We start from the raw sequence: 20,757 nt of genomic DNA, 5'->3' as shown, positions 1-20,757 counted from the left end.
TTGCATGTGGAGTTATCTGCTTGGTGGAGGGGAGGTCCGTTTCTGGTTCTCTATCACATGAAGACTCTCGCCAGCCCAGCAGCACCTGGACTGGGATAAATCATCAGTAGGACTGCATGGCCTGAAGAACCTCCTCTAGTGTAAAAGGAGCCATATCTTAAATATATTAATTGTAATAGCCTGTTCCATTCAACTTCTGTTGATTCTGTAAATGTAGAATATTACATCAAATCTGGTATTTGGCATAAAGTTTGAAACTGTGATGATCTTGAATATTTAAAGTAAGTTCCTAGGCTCACATGAATTACAAGATCTGTTTGCACATGCATTTCTGGATTAGGGCCATGCCCACGTCACCATACATTGGTGTGAGAGGCAGCTTGAGAAGGAGGGATCATTGGCTTGGATCTAGGGATGTACGAAAGGCAGTTACCTTTCACGGATTATGTTGATGGTGGGGGGGTAGGCGCTCCGTCCCTCCCCCCGGAATCCTGGATGGGGGGGAGGCGCTCCGTTCCTCCCCCCCCCCCGGAATCCTGGCCGGCCGGCTGTGCTCCGCAGGGATTCTGCGGAGCCACCGGCTGGCTCCGCCAGCAGCCGGACATCCGGCCGCTGGGATGCAAATGGCGGCGGCCGTATCCGCCAACATTTGCGTCCCTGCAGTCAGCCGTGATAGGCTACGTAAACATTTACGTAGCCTATCACGGTTTGTTTTTTTAAACTTAGCCGTGATAGGCTACGTAAATCTTTATGTAGCCTATCACGTTTTGTTTTGTTTTTTTAACTGGAAATGGCGGCGGCGGCCGGTTGGAAGACCGGCTGCCGCACCACCGCCGCAGGTGCCACCAGAGCCGCCACTGGAGCCGCCGCCGCCAGGAAGATCCACCCCAGGTAAGTCTCGACCCTGGGGGGATGGGGGGGGGCAGACCATTCCACCACCGATTTTGAGGGGCCGAATGCGCTGGCATGCGGCCTCCCTGAGATCCGTGGCGGAATTCTCTGACATCCCTACTTGGATCCAAAGAACTGGAGATATTCCATGCATGCAATGGGTCTTCTTGTCTCCCTTTCTACTACAGCCCCTTGTGGCCCCTAAAACTCCATTCCTAAAGGTTAGGGGGCTTCAGAACGGTGTGGAATGAGGAGTGGAGGCTAAAGCAGGGTAGAATAGCAGAAATCAGAGCTTCCCCCTCCCCTTTTGCTCATACAAGGGGCTCTTTGGATAGTCTGATAATAAATTTTACATAAAAGTAGCTAGGGCTGCAATCCTATACCCACTTACCTGGGAGTAAGCCTCATTGCACTCAATGGGGCTTACATCTGAGTAGACATGCATAGGATTGCACTGTAAGTGTCTTAGCTGGCCAGTGCCATGAGAGACATCTGTAAAACTCATTTTTGTGTGCCCACAAACTGACCATCCCATATCTACAGTCTGTGGGTAGATACAGATAACCAGTTCAATGTACATTTTACCTTACATCTCCCCCAATGTCTGGAAGATTATTCCTTACTATTTCATTTTCATTTCATTCATTTTATTATATTTGTATACTGGCCCATAGCTGAAGCTGTCTGGGTTGTTCAGAAGCCCTCTGGGTGGTTCACATGTGACAGGATGTGACCATTTGGCAGGATGATACAGATACTTCAGAAGAAGTCATCCTGGGGTTGTTTGGTTATCTGTATGAATCATAGAATCATAGAATCATAGAATAGTAGGTTTGGAAGGGGCCTACAAGGCCATTGAGTCCAACCCCCTGCTCAATGCAGAAATCCAAGTCAGAGCATCCCTGACAAATGGCTGTCCAGCCTCGTCTTGAAGGCCTCCAGTGTGGGTGAGCCCACCACCTCCCCAGGTAATTGGTTCCATTGTCGTATTGTTCTTACAGTCATGAAGTTTTTCCTGATGTTCAGCCGGAATCTGGCTTCCTGTAACTTGAGCCCATTATTCCGTGTCCTGCACTCTGGGATGATCAAGAAGAGATCCTGGCCTTCTTCTCTGTGACAACCTTTCAAGTACTTGAAGAGTGCTATCATATCTCCCCTCAGTCTTCTCTTCTCAAGCCTAAACATGCCCAGTTCTTTCTGTCTTCATAGGGCTTTGTTTCCAGTCCCCTGATCATCTTTGTTGCCCTCCTCTGAACCCTCTCCAGTTTGTCTGCATCCTTCTTAAAGTGTGGTGCCCAGAACTGGACACAGTACTCCAGATGAAGCCTAACCAGTGCTGAGTAGAGGGGAACTAGTACTTCCCGGGATTTGGAAGCTATGCTTGTATTAATGCAGCCCAAAAGAGCATTGGCCTTTTTTTGCAGCCACATCACATTGTCGGCTCATATTCAGCTTGTGATCGACAACAATTCCAAGATCCTTCTCACTTGTAGTGTGGTTGAGCCACATATCCCCCATCTTGTAACTGTGCATTTGGTTTCTTTTTCCTAGGTGCAGAACTTGGCATTTATCCCTATTAAATTTCATTCTGTTGTTTTCTGCCCAGCGCTCCAGTCTATCCAGATCACTTTGAATTTTGTTTCTGTTAGCTATCCCACCCAATTTTGTGTCATCTGCAAATTTGATCAGCATTCCCTGCACCTCCTCCTCCAAGTCATTAATAAAAATGTTGAAGAGCACTGGGCCCAGGACTGAGCCCTGCAGTACCCCACTCGTTATCTCTCCCCAGTTTGAGAAGGTCCCATTGATAAGCACTCTTTGAGTCCGACTCTGTAGCCAACTGTGGCTCCACCGGATCGTTGTTTCATCTAGCCCACTTTGAGCTAGTTTGCTCATCAGGATATCATGGGGCACTTTGTCGAAAGCTTTGCTGAAGTCGAGGTATATGATGTCTACAGCATTCCCACGGTCTACAAGGGAGGTTACTTGATCAAAAAATGAGATCAGATTTGTCTGGCAGGACTTGTTTTTGACAAATCCATGTTGGCTTCGAGTAATCATGGCATTGTTGTCAAGGTGCTTCCAGATGGATTGCTTTATCATCTGCTCCAGAATTTTCCCAGGGATTGATGTCAGACTGACTGGTCTGTAGTTCCCAGGTTCCTCCTTTTTACCCTTCTTGAAGATAGGGACGTTAGCCCTCCTCCAGTCATCTGGCACTTCCCCCATCCTCCATGATTTCTCAAAGAGAATAGACAGCGGTTCTGAGAGTTCTTCTGCCAGTTCTTTTATTACTCCAGGATGCAGTTCATCTGGCCCTGGAGATTTGAACTCATTCAAAGTAATGAGGTGTTCCTTGACCATATGCCTATCGATCTCAAGCTGCAATCCTGCCCCTTCAGCCTGTACTTTGCCTTTGCCAGGGGGGTCATAGACCCTCTTTTGGGAGAAGACTGAGCCAAAGTAGGAATTGAGCACCTCTGCCTTTTCTTTGTCATCTGTTATCGTTTTGCCATCCTTATTTAATAGCTGAACCACCATTTCTTTCCTCTGCCTTTTACTATGCAAGTATCTGAAGAAAGTCTTTTTGTTGCTTTTAGCATCCCTTGCTAACCTCAGCTCATTCTCAGCTTTAGCCTTCCTGATGCCAGCCCGGCAATTCTGTGCTATCTGCCTGTACTCTTCCTTTGTTACTTGGCCTTCTTTCCACTTCCTATATGTGTCCTTTTTTGTTTTCAGGTCATCCCTAAGCTTTTTGTGAAGCCACATTGGCTTCTTCTGTTGTCTTCCACCTTTTCTTCTTGTTGGAATTGTTTGTGATTGTGCCTTGAGAATTTCCTTTTTTAAAAGCCCCCACCCATCTTGGACTCCTTTTCTCATTAGTGTCGCTTGCCATGGGACCTTACTGATCATTGTTCTGAGTTTATTAAAATCAGCTTTCCTAAAATCCAGGGTACGCGTTTGACTACACTCAGCTTTTGCTTCCCTTAGAACCAAGAACTCAAGTACAACATGGTTGCTTTCCCCCAGAGTTCCTGTAACTGCTACTTTATCCTAGGGATGGGTGAAAGTCCCTTACCTGTCCTCGAAGCTTGCTTCACGGTGGGGGGGAGGCGCTTCGGTTCTCCCCCCGAAGTTCAGGCGAGGGGGAGGGAGGCGCTCCGCCTCGCCGGGCCGAAATTCAGGCCGGGGGGGAGGCGCCCCATCCCTAGCTGGCGAAATTCAGGCCGGGTAGAAGTGCCCCATCTACCCGGCCACGAAAAAAAAAGTAAAAAAACAAACAAAAAAAACACACACCCATGATAGGCTACGTAACGATTTACGTAGCCTATCACGGCTAGATTTCCAAAGTCAGCTGTAATAGGCTATGTAAATTGTCACGTAGCCTATCACGGGTGACTTTGAAAAAAAAAAAGCGCGTACGCAAATGGCAGGTCCCATGGGGACCGCCATTTGCGTTCCTTATTTTGGCACGTCTAGTCTACATAAAGATTTAGCGTTCCCTTATTTTCGCCGTAGTCTACGTAAATGTTTACGTAGACTAGACGTGCCAAAATAAGGAACGCAAATGGCGGCGCCCATGGGCTGCCGCCATTTGCGTATGCGCTTTTTTTCTTTTTCCCAAAGTCACCCGTGATAGGCTTAGGGATGGGGGAGAATTTCTCCCCGAAACTTCGGGGGGCCGAGTGCCAACATATTCGGCCCCCCGAAGTAGTTTCGGGGAGAAATTCTCCGCCCCCCCCAGGATGGGACTTACCTTTCCCGAATGTCCCTCCCGGCGGTGGTTCGGCAGGTCTTTGACAGGGGCAGAGGCGGCAGCCGGTCTTTCGACCAGCTGCCGCCACCGCCATTCCAATAAAAGTAAAAAAAAAAAAAAACGCCCCCGTGATAGGCTACGTGACGATTAACATAGCCTATCACGGCTAGATTTGCAAAGTCAGCCGTGATAGGCTACGTAAATCGTCACGTAGCCTATCATGGGTGACTTTAAAAAAAAAGACCGGCTGCCGCTCCCGCCTCGCTCGAACACCCGCCGAACCGCCGGCCGGAGCAGCCACCGGGAGGGACATTCGGCGAAGGTAAGTCCCATCCCGGGGGGGTGTGCGGGGGGCGGGGGGGTGCGGAGGATTTCTCCCCGAAACGTTGGCGCTCGGCCCCCCAAAGTTTCGGGGAGAAATTCTCCGCCATCCCCAATTTCAACCCAAATGCTCTCGATGGGGCTACCAAGCTCCCCCTCCTGTATTTCTGTGCAGAGATATGCATTTTTCACATACAGTGCAACCCCACCTCCCTTTCTGTTCCTCCTGTTCTTTTTGAACAAGTTATATCCTTCAATTGCTGTATTCCAGTCATGAGAGTCATCCCACCAAGTCTCAGTTATACCTGTCAGGTCATAATTTCCCTCTTGTATTAAGAGTTCAAGTTCGTTCTGTTTGTTTCCCATACTCTGGGCATTAGTATATAGACATCGAAGACCATGTGCTTCATAGTCTGGCTTTCTTCCTACATGTGTCTGAAGACTATTATTGGGCACTATCAGAGCTGTTCTCTCCGTTGCAGTGCATGCGCCTACGTCCATTGTTACCCCCAACATTACATCTCCCTTCCCCGTAGGATTCAGTTTAAAGCCCTCCTGATGAAGTTCTTCATGCTGTGGCCAAACACATTCTCCCCATCCTTTGTGAGGTGCAACCCGTCCCTAGCCAACAGCCCATCTTCCAGGAAGTATAGCCCATGGTCCCAGAATCCAAATCTCTCTAGTCGGTACCACCTTCATATGAGCTGAGCTCTGTAACAGTGGCCATAATTTAGTCCCAACAAACGGAAATCTACATTTAAAATCTTGCATGTTATACAACATATGAGTCCTCTTACTGAAAAAAAAATATGAATGTGGGTTTGATTTTAGAAAAGGCAAGAAGCTTGGCAAGTGAGATGAAGGTGGAATCTCAAGAACAAAGGAATGAATTTTGCAAATGAAAATAGGCAGCAAAATTATATCCAGGTTATTATATCCACCAAGAAGAAGGGAGAGCAGTGATAAAATGAACAGAAAGGATCAGCAGTAATGTCAGAGACAGGCATTAGTTTGCTGGCAGTTCTTCATAACCAGTTTTTCCATGATGGCACTAGAGAGGTACTGTTACTGGCACATTAGGGCTGTGGCCAGATCGACACCTCGTGTCATATCATTATGATCCCATCATAGTAACGCTACATCCCTCTTGCACATTTATGCCTCGTTGCACACACAATGACATCTGTAGTGGCATTTTGGAGAATATGGAATAAAAAGCAGGAAAGAAGGCTAGAAAAGCGGAATACGGAACATCCTTCTTACCACCATAAATTACTATTGATCTAGCGATGGGTGAGAAATTCACTTCATCACGTTTTTAAAGGCATTTACCTGATCCACACCTTCCAGAACCATGGGCAGAGGTGATTTAGCACTTCCAGGGCAACCCGAAGCGAGTGGAAATGCTTGTTTCTGGAAGGAGGCAAGTCAGCAGAGCTCACATACCGAAGATCCGCCAATCTGCCTCCTTCCAAAAATGAGTGTTTGCTCATGTTTTGGGGCACCCCTAGGAAGCATGAAATGTCCCTTGAATAAGTGGTGGGTCCTGCTTGCACAGTGCAGTTGGCGGGACCCAGCACTTGTGGAAGGGAATTGCCAGTGCGTAAAGGAATCAGTGGAGGCATACCCCATCAGATTCTGCCCCATATACAGAAATGGACACAATTTGTGGTCAGAAATCTATACATTTCTGGGCTTGCAATGCAAGGAGGGTGGGGAATGCATTGGGCAGCATGTGCATATTTGAAAAATGTGCAAAAAGCACTATGTGTACATTTCTAAAGTGCGTACAAACGTGCTTTAGTGAATGGGGAAATGTGTCCATTAATGTGTCCATTTGAAAAATGTGCGCAAAAATATGTATGGAGTTTTAAAAACTTGGATAGAACTGACATGGAATGAACTTGGAGGTGTGAAAAGGAGTAAGCCCTTGGCAAAGGACTTGACAGATCATTCCATCCCATAATTGTCAAGTCTCAATATTAAGATGCATTATTTGAAAGGCAAAGTCTGCATCCTATGCACACTTGCATGGGAGTGATCTCCACTAAATATAGTGGGACATGGTCTGACTCAGCCTGCACAGGATCATCCTGAAAATGAGTACAAAAGCAAGAGGGTAGACCAGAACTCAATTGTATCTCGATTTTTGCAAGTAATTAATTTATATCATCATCATCATTGGAAACACACTTCCAAGGAAGTGTAGGTATCAGTAGGTGGAACAACTCAGCAAATACTTCCTTGTATGAAATGCAGTTATGTAAATATCAGTATCAGTAAAGAGAAGTAAAATTCAGGTTTTCCTTGTGCCAATTTCACTAAATCCCTTTTCCTTTAAACTACCAATAGTAGTGGAATCCAGAAATGGTTTAGTATGATAGCTTAATAAAAAATAGGTTAATGAAGTATAATAAGGGTACAAAAAGAACTGAGGATCCAATCCATCTTTAACAGTCACAGTATAAGTATTTTGGTAGTTAATGCATATTTTGCAAGTTATTGGAATTCTGCAGATATAATAACAGACAGCGTGTAAACCTTGCATTAATTTATACCAGACTCTTGACTTTATTTTGCCTCTTTTTGCATAAATCAAGAGGGATTTGATGATCATGGTATAACTCATGTAGGGCATTTACACAGACATAATACTGCTCTTGTAATATAATAGTGCTAACTCCCAAAGTAGCATAAAGGCATACCCAGGAATAAATACTGTATACCTTTTTTGTTTTGCTGCTACCTTGAATTCTCCTTGATATTTATGAGCCCAGGAGAAGTTTATTCCCTCATACACTTCAGAAAGTTTGGGTTCGCATATTTAGAAGCAGCTTGAGTACAAATGTAAATACTGATGCATTCTGGGGCAGTTTACTAGAATACTAATGAATCAAGGTATTACAAATGGTGGTTATGGTTTATGGAGACTCTGGGGCAGTTATACCATGGGGTACACTGAGTGAGTGGCAACTTGCCCCCTACATTAAAGTGGAATTCAGTAATAAATCTGTCGTCTGACTCAGGGTAAAGACAGACATAATGTCTAGGTGAAAATGGTTTGAACACATAGCACTCTGAAGGTAAATGCCACCACTTCCACCACATTTAAAATGTTACATCTCTCTTTATCCTGGGTGCATGTTATCACTCTCAGGTGTCAAAACTCTGAGAGTACAACTATTCGCCATCTTCCATTCCTATGTACTTCCAAAATTATCTCTCCTCAAGTGACTGACTTTGCAATGCTATGAAGCTTTGATGGCGAGGAGGGCCCACAAAATCACGTGACCACATGCCTGCATATGCTCTGTCCTCAATCTGAACTTGTGATGGCAAGAGTACACAAATGCACTGACACTTGCAGTATGTACTGAATAGGCATTTTTAATTTGGACTGTTGGGTGCACTTTTCATTGCCTAGATCAAAAGTGAATTCTCTTCAATATTTTATGTGTGCATTGAAATATTGGCATCCCACCCCAATGCAGGCAGAGGTTCCTGGATGGCCCTCAACTAGTTTACTATGGGCCAGATCCAGACTTATTCATACTTGAAGTAGACCCATTGAAATCAATTAGACTTCTTTCAATGGGTCTATTCTAAGCATTGGCTACGTCTGGATCCTATATAATATCCATCTATCCATGCTTTGTTTCTAGAATCTCTCATTCCAGAGTCCTCTCATGAAAGCTCAAGCAAGATCTAACCAAAAAGGTTCAATCATATATCACAATACAGTCCCACTGCCTGAAAGTCTCGTCTTCTGATTCTTTAATGTATCCTTTTAATTAAATGGGAACATGTAGGCATGAGCCCCACACCTCTCCGTCATCGCATTTGTCTCCCTCTCCTTGTGAAGGGCAGTTGTCTGAAGAGGAGAGCCTCATCTTTCTGTGGAGGCTCCCCATGCAAGCCAGAACACAGAAAAACAGCAATGCCTCTTTCACAGGGAGTGGAGCGTTCTGCAAAAGTGTGGAGTGGGGTTCAGCACAATGCTAATTGTTATGGGTACTTAAGATTGCCCCTGAAGAAGGAATTTTGTTCCAAAATGCATTGGGCCCTAATAAATAGCTTTGGTATGTTAAGAACAATTTTATTTTTTCTCTTGCTTATTCCTGCATTCAGCAACTCCCCCCTTTTGGGACAAAATGTTATTTAAAACAAAAGTGGATATGGCATCAGGTAAGCTCTGGGCAGAGCTTCGGCAAGGAGGCTGTCTGTCCATTGTCACAATTATGGTAGTCGGGATCTGATTGTGCTGGAATATGTGCATCACAGCAGAGATGGGAACATAGGAAGCTGCTTATAACAGGTGAGACCATTGATCGATCTAGCCCAGTACTGTTTACTATGGCTGACAGTGTGTCTCAGGTGGAGGTCTTCCCCAGCACATGATCCTTTTAAGTGGAGATGCCGGGGATTGAACCTGGGACCCTCTGCGTGAGATGCAGGTGCTCTACCACTGAGCTATAGGGATTGCAATGTGATGCACCTTCTGCCTGTATACTGTGTGACCAGTGAGCTATTATCCCAGTATTGGCTGGTGAAAGCAGGGCGACAGAGTTGAAGTGGGAAAGCTGATTCCCTTATCAGTAACTGATTCCCCCTGCCTCCACCACTATCAGCTGATGCTTTCTAACAAGGGAAAGGTTTCCCTTCTCAGCCTCACCCAGAATCACCTCGCAGTGGACAATGCCTGCTAGGTCACCACCGGAAAATACTTTGAAGTATGATATGCAGTTGGATAATGTGCAACGGAGTCTCCAGCATAACACTGTTTTGTATTAAAACAGTGAGCAATTATTGATTATTTGGGGGGCTGACCAGTTGACTACATTTTCACTGCATAGCATGGCCATTCCTTTTCCATCAATACTGCTGTCTTACAGTACATTTTTGATTCAGTGCCCCAATTAAATACCAGTGGAACAAAACATCAGATTAATTATGCTCAGCTATTCACGCCACCTGCTAAATGCCGACCGCATCTGAACTACTGCCGAACAACGAGAATGGATGTCACCATGGCAAACTGACCTCTTGGCATATAATATGTTTCTGCTCAGTGTGCTACGTGCCCATGTTTTTAGAAAGCACATTTTCCATTTAATACACAAAAATAAAGTTTATAAACACAGAGCAAAACACATGCAACTTGGTAGAGTGGAGCATGCCTAGTGCACCCTAATCCAATTTGCAGGTTTTAACAGAGAGGTTTTATGCAGGGAAAGGCTATCTGAAGAAAAGTTCAGAGTGCAAGTTGCAAATCATCCCTATTTGGGTTGGCGCCGGTCACTAGACTGTTTCCATCTGAAGTATTTTTTTCTCTTTCTTTTGAGAACATTGAAAACATACTGGAGGTATATAAAGAGAAAGGTTCTTTTGCTTAAATTGAACTTGCTTCACCTGAGACTCCAATCTAGTGGATTTTGCCGCTTTTCCATCACAGTTAAATCAATCTCTATAAGACAGGACCTGACTGGGCATATTTTAAGTACAGCATTAATTCTTTTAGTAAAATCAGACACACACTGAAAAAGAGTGTCTGTGAATGTTCTTATTTTTAACTTTTCCTGATTTTATGTGCTACTGAGGAAAAAAAATATATGATTCTGTTCTGAAAACAGTTTCCTAGATCTGGAATTTTCATAACTGGCCACTGAACTTTTGTATCCTCTTCACATCTGACAGATATGGCAGGGTGATGTCATTATGTCCTGATGCCTCTTGGAGCCAGATTGGAGCACAGGGGTTTTTGGTGATTCTTTGGTTCATTTGTGGTCTGTTCTACCATGAGCAAAGCCATAAAAAAAGAGGTGACTGCATAAATATCAATCTGAAGTGGACAATTAGAGGTGCTCAGATTTGTTACATCACACACACACAAATATCTCCACGGCCCCAATGCATTTTGGGGTAAGGGGATGAGGGAATCATCAAGAACATTTTTGAAGTACTCATGTGCAGTCATTAAAATTGTGCCTCCTGGATGACCAAGGATTTCTAATAACATTCAAAAGAAGACTTTAAAATGCCTTACAGTTCAACAAAGTAACAATGTAACAATGTGGGAAAGCACAAAGGTGGTCATATTTTGCCATTGAGATATAAGGTTGTCCTTGTGCTTTTTCAGCCTGTATATTTTAATACTTATTAATTAAGGCATTTTCCAGTTCAATCTTAGACATGTCTACTCAGAAATAAGTCCCACTGAGATCAGTGGGACTTTTTCCCAAGTAAATGGGTATAGGATTGCAGCCTTAAAGTCATATTGTGAATGTGGAAATAGGAAGGGAAGAGTGAAGAACCTTCTTAGAGCTCTGTGTATGGATATCATTATGTGATCCAAATATATGCTCATCTTTTTAGTTGGCTGACTGAAGCTCAGCTCCAGCTAGGGCTGGCAAAAAATCAAATATATTTGAATCACATACCAAGGAAGTAAGTTAAAAGACTCCTTAATGGAAGACGTTTCAGGAAACTCACTTAGGTATGTTCACATGCACTTACATAGATACATGGGTAAAGATTAATAATTTATTTTCATAAATTCTGTAGCAGCTAGGCTTCAGAGCTCCATCTACTCATATATTATCTGTTTTAATAGAGAAGATATGAGACCAGATGCTTTCTCCCCTGGCTTTCCTTCACAGGCCTGTTCTCCAGCCTACAATATGAAAACACTTAGTAATAATGTATGTAAGTAATTAGGCTCCAAACCCTGATTCCAGCAGCACCATAGGAATGGTAGATGTGTTTGATACTTTGAAATGGCTGAAAAGTTGATACATGCACCCCTCCCCGCCACCTCATGGATCTTGTGCTAGTAACTTTGAATGTTCATTTTGTGTTTGTGTGTGTTGTGTATACGCAGGAGTGAGTAGATGTTACTGTAAAAAGAAAAATACTGCATACATGTTAAAGAAGTGTACATTATCGTTCTCTTCTAGATGATTTATTTATTTATTTATTATTTTTATACTGCCCGAAAGCCAAAGCTCTCTAGATGAATACTAGATCATTGCTTCTCATTCTTAGTAAAGGACTCCAAATTTTCTTGTGACATACTTTTAAAGTATTCAGTTATTCAATTTGCAACTTCCCCTGTGCCTACAAGTTAGAAGTATTACTGTTTTATTCTTAATTGCACTTATACCCAATTCTTCTTCCAAAAAGCTCAGAGCATTACATCTAGTTCCCAGGAAATTCACATCCAGGCAGAATGCTGGGCCAAAGCCACTGACCTTCAGGAAATGAGCTCCATCACATGCCCTCAGATCACGCTCTGATCTGCTCAGTGTCAGTAGTAATAGTTATCCTTACTGTAGGGCTGGGTATTGCTTTATTTCTCCCATTAAGAATAAATAAAGTAAGTGGAAAGTCTTTGCCCTCAACTTTTATAGATCCCCATATTCAATATAGAATCACATTGTTCTATTATAATGAGACTATGATAGTTTTTGTTCTTAAATGCCATAACATCAGGACGTTTTTCGTGGACTTGTATGCACCAAAGGCAACCAGGTCTATTAAACTAATGGACAAGGGAAGACGTGTCAATTAACTCATCTAATGCAGCTTTTGCTCAGAATTGTAAGGCACTAAACATTCTTGGTGACACAAAGGAACAAATGTTATGGGTCAGCTGATGCAATCTATCACTTGTGGAGACAAAGAAGAATCACCATAAAAAGAGAGGATTTTTCTGTATTCGGTAACATTTTTTCCCTAGTGTTGATGTGCCCAGCAGTTCATCTGGGGCAATTTTTCAAGGAGGAGGTCACAGCACTCAAGGAGGTGAGAGTTAGTCCGCCTCTTCCCAGCAGTGACCCTCCCCCCCATGCCCCTGCATGCTAATTAGGGTTTTTAAAAGCCTCCATTGGCACCAGTGGAGGCTTTTAAAAGGCCTAATTGCAGCAGAGAGGAGGCCACAGTCCACCAGCTAGAAGTTCCCATCCCATGACTTTGAATCTAAGAGTACAAATTCACTGGACCCTAAGCCCTGAATTAAGGCAACAATAAAAAGCAGTGCTCACATTACATGAGGGAGGGGCAGAGGGGACCCATTACCGTTTTCTGATGCATCCTTCAGTTTAGAAGCCTACAGATGGGCATGGTTTGGCTAAAATGAGGGGAGTCAGGGTGGGCTTTTGAATTTCATGAAGGGCTCTCCTATCTTCCCCTCCTCCTAATTGAACACTGAGCAAGAAGATGTGAGGTGTCCATTGACTGAGTGGGCAATAGATATCAAGGTTTAATGAAAAAGCAAGTAGTATGTCACAATGTCAGGCCAGCATAGAAGAGCCTTTGTGATAACATGATCAAATAGCTCCTTCCTGCAAAGGAGAAGAAATACAGTGACATCTGCATACACCCTGCTCCCATGTATGCTAGTGCCAGAAGATCTCTGTGAAAAACTTTCCTATCTCTGGTTCTTCTTGTCCTTGTTGCAAACTACTGTAGTCTAGCCTAAGTTCATTCCTATGGCCAGAGATTTGAGTTTACATATGAATACACAAAGCACCTCTGATTTTCCCTTTTGTTTATAGTCCTTCACCCCACATTAAATACCATTGTGAGTGTGCCCTAAATGTGCCCTAACATTCAGGAGTGACTTGAGTAGAATATGGGGTGGCTTACAGGGCGCTGCATACATGCACATGTAAAAACCCTTTGGATCCAGGCTTATTCAGTGTCATATTTGTGGGGTTCTTGTTAACATACCTAAATTCAGTGGAGGTTGGTGGCTCCAATGTCAGTGGAATGGTGAATCCATTCTGGGTTTCAGTCAGAACCAGACAGAACTCTAAAGAAGCACCTTCGATTGCTCCTTTAGAGTTCTGACTAGTTCTGACTGAAAAGCAGAGTGGATTTACTGCCCCACTGACATCGGACCCACCGGCCCCCACTGCCTAGATTCCATTGGAATCAATAGAACACACTGGTGTTTAACTTTCTTTTGAACAATTACAGTGTGGTCCTATTCAGGTTTTGTCCGATCAAAAAAAAAAAGACAAGGAGTATAACCTGTCCCTTAGTGCGTGTCAGAACTGTTTGCACAGAATGAACAGGTCATGACGGTCAAGTGTGGCCCGGTGGATAGAGTGCCGGGTTCACCTCTTCAGCGGCAATTGTGCTGGATGATTTCTCAGCTTCAGTCACACCAACCCATTTCCCCATCTGAAACAGGAATAATAATGATTTACCTCATACAGTGGTTGTAAGGACAAACATGATAAGTTGAGAGCTCTTCGTGTGTAAAATATAGCCTAAGCATGTTGGTGCTTGACATATAATCAGAATTGATTGTCGGAGAGCAGCCTGAAGTCTTTGTTTTCCCATTAAATGTTTTCATTTGTCATCAAAGCATATGCTGATTGTCCGTCTGACCAGACCACCCTGTCCCCTCCTTCTCTCCCCTGACCCCCCAAAGCATGCATGATGGCCTGCTTAAAAACATAATTCAGAACAGATGTGATAAAGGAAAACTTTGTCACAACCTTCCTGTGTTTTTGTGTTATTTAAAATGTGGCAAGACTAACTGCACAATTTCATGCACTTACATGGGTTTCCAGAGTTTAATTTGTAAGCATGCGCGCAACCTTCTTCCTGTGACTCACGGTTACTGTTGGATCCTGATTCGTAGGACTCCCCTGATTGCTGCTGGAGTGATTGGAGGACTCTTCATCGTTGTCATCTTGGGCTTGACGTTCGCAGTTTATGTGAGACGCAAGAGCATTAAAAAAAAGAGGGCCCTACGAAGGTTCTTGGAGACTGAGGTGAAGATTCTTTCTTTCTTTCACACAGAAATTTCTGTCTGTCTTCTCCTAATTTATATTCCTGTGCATATATTAGGGATTTTAAAAAAATAAAATCCTTCCCATCCAAACATCTCCACTAACATTGGGGTCTTATTTGCAGAACAGTACCAATGCATTGGGAATCCATCATCCTGTTTTTGATGTCCAGTTTTTGTACACAATGTGGCAATGACACTGTTCGCAATATGGCAACTTCAGCTGGTCAAGAATGCTGCAGCCAGACGGTTGAGCAGGAACGGTTACAGGGAGCACATGACTCCCTTATTGCAGCAGCTTCACTGTCTGTTCCTGGGCAGAATTCAAAGGGCTTGTTATGACCTATAAAGCCCTATATGGCTTGGGACCAGGCTACCTAAAAGACCGCCTTCTCCCATACAAGCTGCCTGGTCCTTAACATCTTCTAGAGAGGCCCTTCTTTTGAGACTGCCACCATCAGAGGCACATTTGGTGGTGTTGTGAGAGAAGGCCTTTTTGGTGGTCGCTCTCAGGCTGTGGAACTCCCTCCCAAGGGAGGCTAGGCTCACTCCCCTCTCTGCTATCCTTCCCACAGCAGGCTAAGATCCCTTTATTCAAAAAGGTCTTTGGCCTGTAAGTGGGTCTGTGGGTTGGGTGCTGTTGTTATTCTGTAACTGATATATTTTTATTGTATTTTAATGTGTTTTATTGTTTTAACCTATTTTTTAAAAAATTGTAAGCCACTTTGAGTGCCATTTTGGGGTAGAAAGGTGAGGTATAAATCAAATAAATAAGTAAATGAGCATCTTTCAGTTCCTTTGATTCACTGATGTCTTCCCCATCATCTGTACTTTTACCACATGTATGCACATGCATGCACTGATGAAACAATGTGTGAAAGGGACTCTTGATGTGATCATGGATTTGATTGCATCGATTGGCTTTGGGCTGTGTTTTATGAAATGCACATGCACACGGGCACATCAGTAATGCACAAGTGGAAATGAGGGGAAAAAAAGGTGCAGCAAACTTTCCATGCCCAAATTCCAGAATTAATATTAGAAAAAATTCTAAATTTTACCAGAAAGAAGGTGGGGCAAAATACTGCAGAAAGCAGATGAGAACTTTTATGGAATAGAGAAGATCCATTCATTGCTAGCAAATTTCAGGCCAGTATTATTCAATATAAATTTAACTGGTCTACCTCAGCTGCACAATTCTCAAATTGAACCTAAGATTCTAAGACAACCACCCACCCTTGCCACTTGGCCTAGGACAAATAATCAAGAGCAGCCAAAAGTCAGTTCTCAGAAACATGCATTTTTTAGAGGAAAGAATTTACCAAATTGCTTAATCCTAAACACATTTAAGGCAGTGAGAAGACACATCACAGTATCTTAATAATATAGGAACATTAGTGTCTGACATGGAAGAAATTCAAAACAAGCTGAAATATAGTACATGATTTCAACTTGGCCTCCTGAACAACATACTAAAAGTCCCAAATAATTCCACTTGAGCAACAGCTGCCACCTTGGAAAAATTGTGGCTATTATGTGAACATGGAAAGTGACCATAGTGTGGATTCTGTATTATCTAGGACCATGGTGTCTACAACCAGCTTTTCAGAGCCAGTATTACATTTATGACCTCGGCCAAGTTTTTTGTTCACTGATTACAATGATACAAAAAAAGAAAAGAAAGGCCACCAGTACAGCCACCAGAACAGTGAAACAACCACAATATGGGATCAGTACCAAGATTTTGATGTCTACAACCAGGAAGAGAATTTGAAACAGATAAGTCTTATGCAGTGAAATCTACAAGTCAAGGGTTTCTTTCAGTTTTTTCTCAGTTTAAACCGCATTTCATGTTTCAAGTGGCAACAGTTGACCAATACCAATCTTACAGCTTGCATAGATGCTTCTATGGAAAATCAACATTTTACTTCAGTCTAACAACTAAATGCTAAGAGATGATATATCCCTTGCTTATTGCTCTCTATGAGGCCTGGTTTGAGGTATGTCATGGTCCTCACTACTTCCATCAGAAATATCAACCACAAGCTTTTCAGGAGGAAGTTCTTCCTAAAGAATTTCATGTGAAATGTCACCCTGAAGGTTTTAATCAGAAAGGTCAGTTTGAAGGTTGTCATTCACATCAGTTTGCATCCACATCAGTTCTGTTACTGTAGCCATGGGCAGCACAAAAAAATGCCCACATAACAAACCTACTTGCCTGCACTCACAGGCACACTCACAGCCTGATGTGCAATTGCAAGCAATGAGTTGAAGAAGATTCTTAGGAGCTGCAGCCTGTAATGTTGGGATGGGTTGCAACCTATCACGGTCCAATATCCAGCCCTGTTCCATAGGTGACAGGTCAACAACACGCCACTGCATGACATGGCATGGTGAAAGAGAACATGTTGAGATACTGTGCCCAGGCCAGACTGAAACTGCTGACTACTGAACATTTGGGGTTGAAACTAATAGGACTTAAGTTGTGACTATGTTAATTCTCACTGACTTCAGTGGGTCCACTCTAAGTGTGATTAAGTCTGGCTCCAACCCTTTGTCATGGTGACCTTTTAAACCAAGAATGAGTGTGTGGATGTCCAACGTCTTGTCTGCAAGAGCAACAAACAGAACTAAAATGTCTTGCCTGTGAGAACAACTAAAAGGGCTGATGTTCCTTCCTATCGTGCTAGTAGATCTCAGAAAACAGCAAATAATTCTTCACTATTAGTTTGGTAAACCAGGTACACATAATGTGAGTCAGGTCTTAGCAAACATAGTAAGAGACAAAGAGGCACCTTTTAAAAAATGAGTTAAGATCAGATACTCCGGGGTGCTTCTGGATGAGTGAATACTTTTTTCTGTTTTGTCATTGTTGCATTGGCTCTGCCCTGTGTTCCTGCCTGCTTTCTGATTTACTCATGATAATTTCTAAAATTGATTTTGTAATTGGCACATGGGCAGTTTTAAGTAGTTTTTAATTCACATTGTTATCTGTTTTTTGTATAGGTTTCTAATGGGCCTGGGTGCATATGTGGATCCATATAAACATTGCACAAAAAGGAATCTTTCTTGATGCTATTGTGCAATCATATCACTTTCTCACAGCGTTTGTGCATATGTGCTAGATAATGTGAACATGATCTATCAGATTGTGTACATACAGTGCATACCCTTCTGCTACTCCTTACACATGTATTTGTTATTTGATATATATTTGGGTGCTTGAAACTGAAAGTTAATTAAGGGAAGCAGAGTGTAAACATTATTGTGCTGGGCGTACATCTATGGCTTTTCTCTCTGCTATTTGTTTTTGTTCTAGATTAATAAAGTAATTCCCAGTTCCCAATAATTTTGTCTGTGCAGCATAGTCTGTATTCAACTAATTAAGTAGTCTGCAGTGTTCACAGTGGCATGGTAATGGTGCTCAAATGGCAACACATCATGGAGCATTTAGCCCTGCAAACAGACACTTTGGAACACGGCAGCGGTTTCAACCCAATTTGAGCGGGAGTAGCCCTTAATTATTTTCCTTATCCTGAGAGAAGACAGGCTATTTGTCAGTGTTTAGAGGCTAGTCTTTTCTCATTTATTTTTACAGAAATATATGTTTCTCATCAAAAGCGGTGCACAGTTCTAATCAATTGATATTCTTTTGACTGAATTCTATTCACATGTTTTGTTGGATAACAGTTCACAATACAGGACACAGAAGTGGAACTAATTATTCACAATTACTTGCATAATGCTGGAAACCCTTAATTTAGTGCAGAACTCCTCCACTCCCCACCCCAATTGCCTTCCTTTTGAGATTATCTAAAGCTTGGATGAGTGAACTTTATCTTCAAAATAGAGAATAACAAGTGGATGAACTATTATGTTTTTTAAGTGCTAACTGTATTTTACAGCTCTGCTTTTATGCTGTCTAGACTTTGGGGGGGGTGTTATTTGTCAAATTGAAATTGTAATTGTAAGCCTTAGGGGGGCAGATTAATGTTTTTATAAATAAATATTTATCTCTGGAACAAAATATTTCAAATAATACATGATGGCATAATGGCAATTATTGTGTCTCATCTATTGCTTATGTACAGTATGTATGTATGTATGTATTGGGAGCATTTATAACCTGCCTACTAAAACCAACATTCCCAAGGTGGCTTACAATATATTTAAAATACTTAAAAACAGATGAGAAGTACTGGGTGGCAGGGGAGATGTTTACAAGTCCCCCCTCCCTTCCCCAGGTATTCCAACTGCCACTCTGCTTCTGAATCTCAGGACCACAGCAGATCTCATAGGAAATTATCCAGAGCAGCCAGCTGTTAGTACTTCACAGGGCAGGACTTCCTCACACAGGATGCTTTTGCTCCTGTCTCATAGCTTCTGGCTCTGGTGGCAGATTCAGGTGGTTCTCAGGGAACATGGGGTGGGGAGGTATTTATAGTCCTTAGATATTTCAACATTTTAAAATATTCCTGAGAATAAGCATCTGCTCCAAATAACTTCATGACACACACAGATTGTTTTTTTCTAGCCTTCAGAAATAATAACTCACACCACTTAAGGTGGAAAAGCCACCATGTTTTATGTGTCTTTGTGTATTACGTGACTGTGTGGAATCATCCCCGGGGATATCCTGTGATCTCACCTTGTAGAGAACCACTGCAGCACGTGCACGTGAGGAAACGTCACTACTATGTGGTGAATTTCCCACCTCAAAAATGCTTCCATGAGCCCTCAGTAACTTCATTTGAAAGATCAGTTCCTAGGAGCTGTAGCACATTCAAAGATCCAGGCCCTGATCTACATACACAAAGATTGCTTCAGGTGTGAAAATTTGCTCTCTCCATAGAAGAAAAAGTCCACATGCAAGCTGCTATGGTCAGCCCCCCCCCCGCCCCCCCCCCCCTTGGTCCTGTATTAGCAACAGGAAACACAGCTACTGCACTTCGGATTTATGGATTGGGGTATAACTCTTTATTGGATCTGCTAGCGGCCCAGCAACAGAGTGGCAATTTTTATTAAAGATTGTTATATGGATTGTTAATTCAGGGTTGTTCTGAACCAACAATCCTTGTTTCCATGGGCAGGGAATCTCTGAGTTTTCAAGCTAGAAAGCCTTCTATGATATTTCAGGCTGTTTGGGGGTCTCTGCAATCTTGGTTAACTCTGAATTCTACATAATAAAAAAGTGTTGAAAATACTTATACAGCAATATATTCTGCAATGTAACAAGTGAATTAAAATCACTAAATTCATTTAATTTCATTTATTACATTACTATACTGCTCAACAGCCAAAGCTCTCTGGGCAGTTTATAAAGAATAAAACCCTAAAAATATATTATAATATCAAACTAGTGTACAAAAATATAACAATCAGCAGTAAATCCCAGAACCCATTAAAAATCTTATCATACACTGTCAAATGCCTGGGAGTAAAATTTTAACCTGGTGCAGAGAAGATGACAATGTTGGTGCCAGGTAGCCTCACTGGGGAGAGCATTTCATAATTGGAGGGCCACCAAGGGCCCTTTCCCTTGTTGCCATCCTCCAAGCTTCCCACAGAGGAGGCACTTAGAGGAGGACCTCAGATGATGAACACCGTATATGAATATGTTCTTACTAGGAGATATCTGGAGCACATCTTTTAATTTACTTACTTGCTTACTTATTTTCAGACCCAGGATAATATAGGATGGAATCTACCTCCCATATAAACAATGGAAGATTGGATTCAGTGGGATGTGTACTGTTTCTTTATTGATTGTAGAACTCTAAAAAAAATTAAAAAACCCACGAATAAAACATTAAATCCAGTTAAACCGTGGAATTCAGGATAACATATTTTAGTGCAATAAACCTTTTTTAGCCATTCTTTTTCTTCTTAAAATTCTTATTCTATAAAGAGGTTTCTGCAAAGAGTTTGCAGCATGAGGGATGAAGTCACACATTAAAGTTCAGTCTCTCTCTCTCTCATGCCAGTAAAT

At 42.6% G+C, this 20,757-nt stretch overlaps 1 protein-coding gene across 1 annotated transcript in view; it reads left to right on the top strand.

The window, feature by feature from the left end:
* Positions 1-20,757, top strand: part of ERBB4 (erb-b2 receptor tyrosine kinase 4) — a 719,874-nt gene that overhangs the window by 504,685 nt on the left and 194,432 nt on the right. Inside the window, exon 17 of the mRNA XM_084807761.1 lies at positions 14,619-14,751. Within this exon, the coding sequence (XP_084663887.1) occupies positions 14,619-14,751 (133 nt within the window). The remainder of the gene's footprint in view (positions 1-14,618; positions 14,752-20,757) is intronic.

The sequence above is a fragment of the Heloderma suspectum genome, chromosome 1, assembly GCF_057233095.1.
Source record: "Heloderma suspectum isolate Gila_16-S chromosome 1, 16-S_ref, whole genome shotgun sequence".
Lineage (NCBI taxonomy): Eukaryota > Metazoa > Chordata > Lepidosauria > Squamata > Helodermatidae > Heloderma > Heloderma suspectum.
The sequence above is the reverse complement of the archived record's forward strand: the minus strand, read 5'-3'. Positions and strand labels throughout refer to the sequence as shown.